General features: G+C 36.6%; 1 protein-coding gene across 2 annotated transcripts in view; it reads right to left on the minus strand.

Moving 5' to 3' along the window:
• Nucleotides 1–5,588, minus strand: part of Glra3 (glycine receptor alpha 3) — a 147,217-nt gene extending 141,629 nt beyond the window's left edge. Inside the window, exon 1 of one of the 2 annotated variants that reach the window (XM_038327681.1) lies at nt 5,470–5,588. In XM_038327681.1, coding sequence (XP_038183609.1) covers nt 5,470–5,540 — 71 coding nt within the window. In that variant the 5' untranslated portion in view covers nt 5,541–5,588. The remainder of the gene's footprint in view (nt 1–5,469) is intronic. The other variant, XM_038327682.1, reaches the window with a different exon arrangement.
• Between the last annotated feature and the right edge of the window lie 3,531 nt (nt 5,589–9,119).

Raw genomic sequence — 9,119 nt, forward strand, 5'->3', positions numbered from 1 at the left:
ACACTGATTTTGGCAAGTGTGTCGTTGGCATGCAGATTTAGCGTAAATTCACCTCTGTGTCTGCACTGCTCAATTGAGTTCCTGTCTCCAATCCAAAACCAGATGGGGTAGTTTATTATTCCCCTTTCCTGGCTATTCCTCCAAACAAAACAAAACTATGGACTGTACCGTTCTTGAATGGGAGGCAACAAAGCAAAGACAACCAGTGAATCACAGTTCTATGCAGACATGTGCCTGTATTAGTTGTTTTCAGTGAGCATTGATAGTCTAAATATAAAGAAAAACATACGGGAAAGAATTAGAGAGAAGCTTGGTAGGAGAAGCTGTGAAGATCCATTGTGCGTGTCACAAAGTCTAAGAGTTCTGAACAGAACGCTTTTTAAAAATTTATTTATTTATTTATTTTCGAGACAGGGTTTCTCTGTAGCTTTGGAGCCTGTCCTGGAACTAGCTCTTGTAGACCAGGCTGGTCTCGAACTCACAGAGATCTTCCTGCCTCTGCCTCCCGAGTGCTGGGATTAAAGGCGTGTGCTACCACTGCCCGGCTGCGGAACACTTCTTAAGTGCACTGGTCTTTGTGTTCCGACCACATTGAACATATATGTATTTTCTTTCTTGTTTTTATTTTTTAATATTTTCTCCCAGACATTAAATCTTGACGGCAGTTTTCCCTCCCGCCATGCCCCCAGTTCTCCCTGACATCTTCCCTCTAACCTAGATCCACTTCTCCGCTTCTACTCAGAAAAGAGCAGTCCTCGCAGGGATAGCAAGTGAACACTGCATAACAAGTTACAATAAGACTAGGCACAAACCCCATAGCAACCCTAGCATGAGGAAAAGGCATATGTGTGTATGTGTGTGTGTGTGCTCGTGCTTGCAGGCACACAAGTTCAGCTGCATGGCCCTGAGTCTGGTACTCTTATGCTGAGCCATCTCTCTTCTCTACATTTGTATTGTGTGTATCTTTTTTTATGCATGTTTATTTGTATTCTTTCTATATACATTTGCTAAAATCTACGTTTGTAGCAGTTAAATTAGCACAAATCACTACAGACCAATGGAATTGCAGGACACAAAGGTAGCATCTCAGCCTGAAACATTCTAAACCACTTCGGTGGCCTCTTTTACCATGTTGTTTCTAGGATTATACCCTGGGCCATATGGTCTAGCAACAAGCACCTTGATCTGAGCCATTCTTCCATCCCTGAAGTTTTATTATGTCAGCCATGTTAATAATTATAGCAAGAAGAATTTGCTCATAAATTATAAACTGTGTTTTCTTCTAGTAACTTTGTCAATCACCATTCTGTAAGCATACACTATATAATCAAAATTACCTGTTTTTAAAAAATATTCTTTTCTGACCATTGAGCGTATATTTGACACGATCTAAATCAACCATCCAGCCTATCAATAGCTTCCCACCTTATGTTCCAGAAAACAGAGTGTGTCCATTTCTTGACCCTTGATCCTCCCCACCTCACACTCTCTTCTGTGCTTCAAGTCTTATGCTTCAAGGCAACAGCTCCACATTTGAGCATAACTGGCCATGTTTGGCACACAACCACATGTACAGATTTTGGTGAATGAATCATACTGAAATTCTTAACACTATACATGAGAACACAATTGTTGATTGGCATGCCTTGGTATGGAGTTGTGTGAATAAAAAAGAATAAAGTGTATAGACGAAAAGAGTATCTGCTCTGTTACATGCAACACAGATAGAACAGAGTGCTGGGCTATGATTCATCTCTATATAATGCTTTTCATTCAAAAACAGAATAATTATTATTGAAGTATAATTCATTAAAACTATAAAAATTATTGAGTCTATGTAGTCCCATATAATAAAACATAAGTTTATTTTCTTAAATATGTTGTTTTTCAGTATGTTATATAAGAAAACAGATCTCCCCAGAAAAGCCACTTCAAAGGATTGTTCTCATCTTCTGGAGCATAGTGAAAAGGAAAACCAAAAATTTTAAATGAGAAAATATTTTGAAGTAATGCATTAAGACATGTTTTCTTCTCATTGGCATTGATCTCTGAAGTTTACACAGGCAGGTTTAGCCAGAAAATGTTATAATTTATTTAAGTAGCACGCCTCTCTTGGTCCTCTATAAAGAAAAGAAGCTAAATGGTGTCATCTGTGGTTCACCATGTTAAAGAAAATTTTGTTTGTGGTTTTCTGCTTTTGGCTTTTATTCTGCAAGCCCTTCTTAATCATCACTGATCTGCATTTCAAAGAGAACTGAACAGTGACATTTTGTTCCTGATTTTTATTAAGATGAAAACTAAAATCCCCAGAGAAGTATTTAATAAAACAACAATATTTTAGCAAAACTAGAAAACTTTAACACCTTCAACACTTCAAAATTAATATTCTATGTCTATATAAGTTTAAAACATAAACTTATTTAAAGAATCATCTTTTAAAAAATATCCCAAACCTGACTTGTCTTCCTCATAAATAATTGTGATTATATTGTGGTAATAAATATTTTGTTCTGATAACTTTGAATGATTTTATTAAGCTTAATTACTAAGCATAAAATATGTAGTCTTGCAATAGTCATCTAGGAAAACATTAAACATTTGTATAATATCTTAGCATTAACCTAGTTATGTATTAGTAAACAAGAGGAACTCAGACATTACTTATAGGAATAACTATAGGTACAAGTGATTTGGGAAGATGACAGCATCTACCAAACTTTATTATAGTCGTCTAACCACACTCATGCCTGCCCTGTGACCCAGCAATTCTTCTAGAGAAAATATCAGGGCATACACAGTACTCACATATATGTATGCACATGTGCACATGCACACACACACACACACACACACACACACACACACAAGATCTTCAAGGATATTCATTGTAGAATTACATTAGCCCATACCAGCCCTTGAATATAATTCATGAATTCATTAAGAGAGCAATGGGTAAGTTGATTGTCAAGTGCTCATACAAGTATACCATACTTTAATGGGAATAAGTTCCTGCTACTTGCAGGCCCCTGGATAATCATACAAGCATAGTGTTCTGAAAAATTAATCAGATACAAGTTATTATTTGTTTATAATGTACAAAAGTAAGAAAAACGTATTTGTGGCATAAGTCAGGATAGCAATTACCTTTGGGAAAGGTGATGATGGAGATGGTGATTAGTGTGGGCACCTTTGTGTTATTGATAATTCTTGGTCTGTGATCCCTTCACATGGGTATGTTCCCTTTCTGAAAACTTTATCTAAATTTTATGTATATGTCTATTGTAGAAATGTATATACTATTTAAAGAAAACTTTTAAAATCTTAAAAAAAAACCTGTATAAGTGATTTGAATCAGATCATTATAAATGATTTGGTATTTGATTGTTACACCTGTTTCTATATTGCCTGCAAAAAGTTTGCTACGACAGAATTATGTTAAGGTAATGATTTCCGCTGCTCAACAGGACTGTAGCCTGACTATATAGCTAACAGTAATGAAGGACATATTTCAAATCAACAACCTCATTTTCTTTTTTTATTACTACATCACAAGTAGATATAGTTCACAATGAAGACATTTATACATATCTTCAGTAAGGTGTGTTTTCGTACCTATAGTACCTCTTTTAAGAACCACCACTGGACTGGGATTGAAAATACTTATTTTTCATATGGTATTAAAGTTTGCACAGAACAATGACCTACTTTTCTCCGATTCCAGTTTTGGATAAACTTTTTCCTCTCTTTTGAAAGAAAGAAAATTGGTGAGGAATTTAAATATGAAATAAGCTCTTTAGTGGAGGAGTCTTTTTCTAAAGATTTATGATTGGATTGTTCTTTAAATTTTTAATTTTTTGATGTTATTGAAGATAAATTGTAATTATTTAATTGATTTTTGCAAATTTCAAGGACAATATCATAAATCTGAATACCCAATGATGAAGATATCATATCTAGTTACAATAAAAATATTGTGATGAATTGTCATTATACAGATTTTACTTCATTGACTAATGTGTCTTAATTACCGACTATCAATTTACATCAAATAAGCGCTGTTGCTTTTTAAAAATTCATAGTATCGCCTTTGATATAAATATACTATAATGGAAAATACAGTGAAAAATTATCAGTTTATTTTAATCTGAACCTTATGCCACTTCCCATATTTTCATATATGCGAAGGGGCTATGTACTTTTGATGTGCTCCCTATATATAAAATCTACCAACTAAATATACAGAAATTTAAATCATATTAAAATGCTTTTCCCTGACCATACTGTCATTGGGAACATTTTATTATATTCTATGTAATAATATTCTATATTAAATATAATAATAATATTCTATATTAAATCCCTCAATATAGAAGGTAGTCAACATTTGGACAAAATGCAGTTTTCTTCTTAATCATTCAAGTATTCCATACAGGCATTCCAGAACTGTATGTATGTATGTATGTACGTATGTATGTATGACTTTTGTAAGGCAACTCATGAGAGTCATCCATTTTAAGGTCTCCATAAGATTAAAACTTGATTTACTATCACAAGGAAGAATTCTTACCCCAGATAGAAACCACTATATTCTTAACAAGTTCACTTGTTCCAGTTATTTAAAATGAAAATCCCACAGTTATCATATGACAATAGTAACTTCAAATTAATGTTGCTAGTTTAAAAATCTATATGAACCATTGTGTTTTTATACAGTGTTTCACTGAAAATGGGGTCTCAGTTATCTGAACTCCCACCTAGCTTCCCTTAGTCTCGTCAAAGTAATTATAAAGTAGAAAGCCTTGCTAAAATGATTGGAGCGTAGCAAAAAGAAGTCATATCACATTAATTTTGCAAGTTGATAGGCCCTTTATGCTGCTTGCTTCCAAAAGACAACTTTAGGCATAGGACATATCTGATGGGTTTATTAATGATTTTGCCTTCATGTATTGAATTAGGTCATTGCAAATTAGTACCTTAAAGTCCCCCTTGTAACTCAGTCTCTGCACCTATTAAAAATAACATTTCTCTGATCAGTAAGTGCTATGTTCTATATTTTCTTTCTAATTTAATAATGTCCAAATTATAAATTCTTAATATTTCATAACTTTTTAAAAGAAATTAATATTCAGAACACACAATTCACCATTGCAAAGAATAATCTAAGAGAAATATGTGAGAAGGAAAAATACCTATGTTTTTGAAATCTTTAGGTTTTAAACAGTGCCGTGGGGAGAGTTCAGTTACTTAAATATGCACATTCAGTGAAAATAACAGGAAATTACATGTTTCTAGGGGTCCCAATAGACAGATTACTAGGCTCCTTTAAACAGAAAAGTATGATTTAAAGGATAGTTTCAGTAAGTCGGTGCACAATCACACGTTTCTCAGCTTCCTCATTAACAAGTGGTTGCAGATTAATGCACTGATGTATTGAGCTTTTAATGAAATTGTTAATGCATGAGGACTTACCTCAGTAACAGTGCGGCTTCCCAGAAGTAAAATCCAGAAACTAGTGTCCGAAAGTGTCTCACGTGGGCCATGATACGGAGCGATATTCACTAACCTGGAAAGAGTCTTATCCGAGGCATGAGGGACCAGAAAAGCAGAAATGAAAATGTGCCATCGACCCCTTGGGGCTGGTGGAGACAAACGCTTGGAAGGTTTCAGCACCTCAGACAGCTCCCACAGCGTTCAGAAACCCTCCCTTTGGAATACTTGATGTTTTCCTGGACCCCTCCTCTGAGCCCTGAAGAGGGATTCACAGGGCTGCAAACACGCAAGTGATTTCACAGTGAAGCCATAGAAGGAAGTGAGATCGAGACGATGCGTCAGGAGTGCCTAGGTCCTGAGCAACAGTTCCCCCAAGCTTTTTCAGCAAGGAAAGACTAGCCTTTTCTTGGCTCTGACTCACTGGTCGAGGAAGAACAGAAGTCAAAATTGGAAATGCTGCTCTATCGAGTCCAAGCGCCTGAATCGCGGCTCTCCACCTTTGCAAAAAAACCACGGAGCGCGGCAAAGACAGGCGGGGGCGGGGCCAGAGGACTAGTCCTTCCCGCCAATCACAGCTGCACAGCGGGACAGAGTGACAGGCCACTTTCACGCATGGAAGTGTTCAGCCTTTCGCCACTTAAAACAGGAAGGGATAGTGTAGAATTGGTGCAGAGCCTACTAAAATCCTGGAGGGAGGGGAGCAGAAAGCCTCCCAGCGGAAAAGGGGATAGTCAGCGGTTTCCAGGATTAGGGGGAAGAAATATGTGGGGATGCTCCCTCTCTCACGCGTAATGCACAGTTTAGTAAGGAAAGCTATACTGAAATGCCGGAGTGAACCCACATCCTTGAAAAGGGCTTGGGAAGCTGGGCTTGCAGAGCACATACAGAGCAGAATCAGTTTCTTCTAGAAGCATCTCATGAGCATGACCAGCTTGCAGTCAGTTAATTGACTTCAATTCTAATGAGACCTCTGAAAAGACTAAGAGATGAAGTCTCCCGCTAGAGACATCATTTAGACTGCCCCTGCCAACCCCAGATTTCCAAGGTTCACTGTGGTTTTAATGGAGGAACTTGCATATAGCACTAATTGGTTTATCTTCTCTTTCATCATTCCAGAGCTCAGTCCCTCTATTTCCTCTGTGTTCCATTCTTGCTCCTTCTTTCTTCTTCCCTTTCAACTAGTGCTAGTGTGTGTGTGTGTGTGTGTGTGTGTGTGTGTTTGTGTGTAATAGAAAAATATTTATTTGAGGTTGGCCAGTATCAAAATGTTTATTTCTTCTGTTTCTTTTTTTTTTTCAAAAATCTATTGGGAATTTATTCTGAAATCTCTACTTTGAACTCTTTACTTTTTCAACAACAAAGCTGCATATTAAGAATGTATTCATAACCTGTCTCACAATATTTTTCATAGTTAAGTGCAAAGTGTAATTCACAATTTAGGTACCTTTGCAATATTCCATTTAATTGGACCAGTACAAAGCACCACGTGAAAAGCTGCTAAAAGAAGTTGGACTCCATATTCTCATTTTTGCTCTTATTTAGTAGATCACATTATTCTCACAAATAATAGCTTTCTGAATCTATTTCTGTATTTCAGAATAGATTTTCATGTGACTGTCTTTTGTATCTAAATCATAAACAAGCAGAAGACTCACATGTTCATACCACCCTTTTTTATACCTATGTATGCAAATGTAATCATTTGTATATGTGTGTATATGTATGTATGGGCATGCTTATGTTATGTTTGGAGGTTATAAGATGACCTGTAGAGAGACAATTCTTTCATTTCACCTTATGAATTCAAGATCACACTTGGTCATGTAGCTTGGTAGCAAATGCCTTTATCTGCTGAGCCATCTTACTGTCTCTGAGAAGATACCATTTTCAATGAACTAAATAATGCTTTAATGAATTTGTTGAAAGCTTACACGACACAAAAGCTATTCAGTTGGTTATTCTTTTGTTAACAATTACAGCTTTGAAAACACACATAAGAGATATCTGCATTATAATTTTTCTTAATTTAGTTATTATAAAAGAAAACAATTCTTCAAGCCCTAACATAGTTCATCACTGAGACTGATGTAGAATCATGAACCATGGAAGAAAGTGGCTTACTTGCCTTCTTTCTATACTACCCAGACCACATGCCCAGAGGTGGTACTGCCAGCCACAGTGGTCTCAGTTCTCACACATCAATCATTAATAAAGAAAATGTCTCCCAAACTTGCACCAAATCAATCTCCTGGAGGCAACTCCTAAAATGAGATAACCAATATGTTTAGGTTTGTGTCAAGTAGACAAAAGGCAATCAGTGCAATATTCATAGAATTAATAATGGTCAGATTTATTTGTAATTAGGGGTTAAAACTCAAATCATGGAGTGCAATATTAGAATGATCTGCCTGGCTTCTGGGTCTGAGTTCTGGCAGTGCCCTTTTTGCATTTCTGAAAATTTCCTCGAAAAGAAGATCTATTACTTGGAAGAGCCAAACATTCTAAACTCGTGAAGCATATATTCCCCAACATGGAGAATGAAGAAGAGGATGGTTCCAACTGTTATTTATTTATTTATTTTATTTTTTATTTCATGGTTTATTTTTTTATATTTAAAAATTTCCATTTCCTCCCCTCCTCCTCCCCCTTCCCTCCCCTCCCCTCCACCCATACCCCCCCCACTCCAGGCCAAGGAGTCATCAGGGTTCCCTACTCTATGTTAAGACCAAGGTCCTCCCAACTCCCCCCAGGTCCAGGAAGGTGATCAACCAAGCTGAGAAGGCTCCCACAGAGCCCGTCCATGCAGAAGAATCAAAGCCCAGCGCCATTGTCCTTGGCTTCTCAGTCAGCCTCCACCGTCGGCCACATTCAGAGAGTCCGGTTTGCTCGCATGTTCCATCGGTCCCATTCCAACTGGAGTTGGTGATCCAAGTCAGGACTGTGAGGGGTGCGTTCACCCAACTGTTATTTAAACAAGTGAGATGAATTTTTTGCATCCTGAAAGATGTTCAAGATGACTATCCTAGCAGTTTGTTGTAATTCTTTAGAATGGTTTCATAACTATTAGTATTAATATATTTTATTATAAAATTCATGTATATATTTGCACACATATAAATATGTAGATAAAACACTGCACACATTTAGTTTTCTTGTATGTATTCTTTTTAGTTTATAATATAATTGTATTGTTTCCCTTTTCCTTTTTCTCCTTCCATACCCTCCTATATAACCCCTTTGCTCTGTCAATCCAGGAATGTTGACAGTGGGAGAAATTATCTCACCTGGGAAAAGAACACAAATTGGTTATTTAATACCAAATGGTCAGCCATGAAAACATACATACAGTTAACATTATACATATAGAGCAGATTGTATTTACATATTTACTTTGTACATATGTAACAACAATTTATAATAAACGAGTTCACATAAATTCTTAAACCCTGAGATATTTTGCATATGTGACTACGAAGGAACTGGACTAGGTCTTAGATCCTAAGGTCAAGAATATGACTTAAGAGAAAAAAAGGGGCTTTATCCTGACACCCTGCAGGGGGCTGGCAGCTCACCTGCTCCTCCCCCATCAACACCATTTTTCAGAAACTAGATTTCCTTTGCTTGTTTAC

The sequence above is a fragment of the Arvicola amphibius genome, chromosome 4 (assembly GCF_903992535.2).
Source record: "Arvicola amphibius chromosome 4, mArvAmp1.2, whole genome shotgun sequence".
In the NCBI taxonomy this organism is placed as follows: Eukaryota; Metazoa; Chordata; class Mammalia; order Rodentia; family Cricetidae; genus Arvicola; species Arvicola amphibius.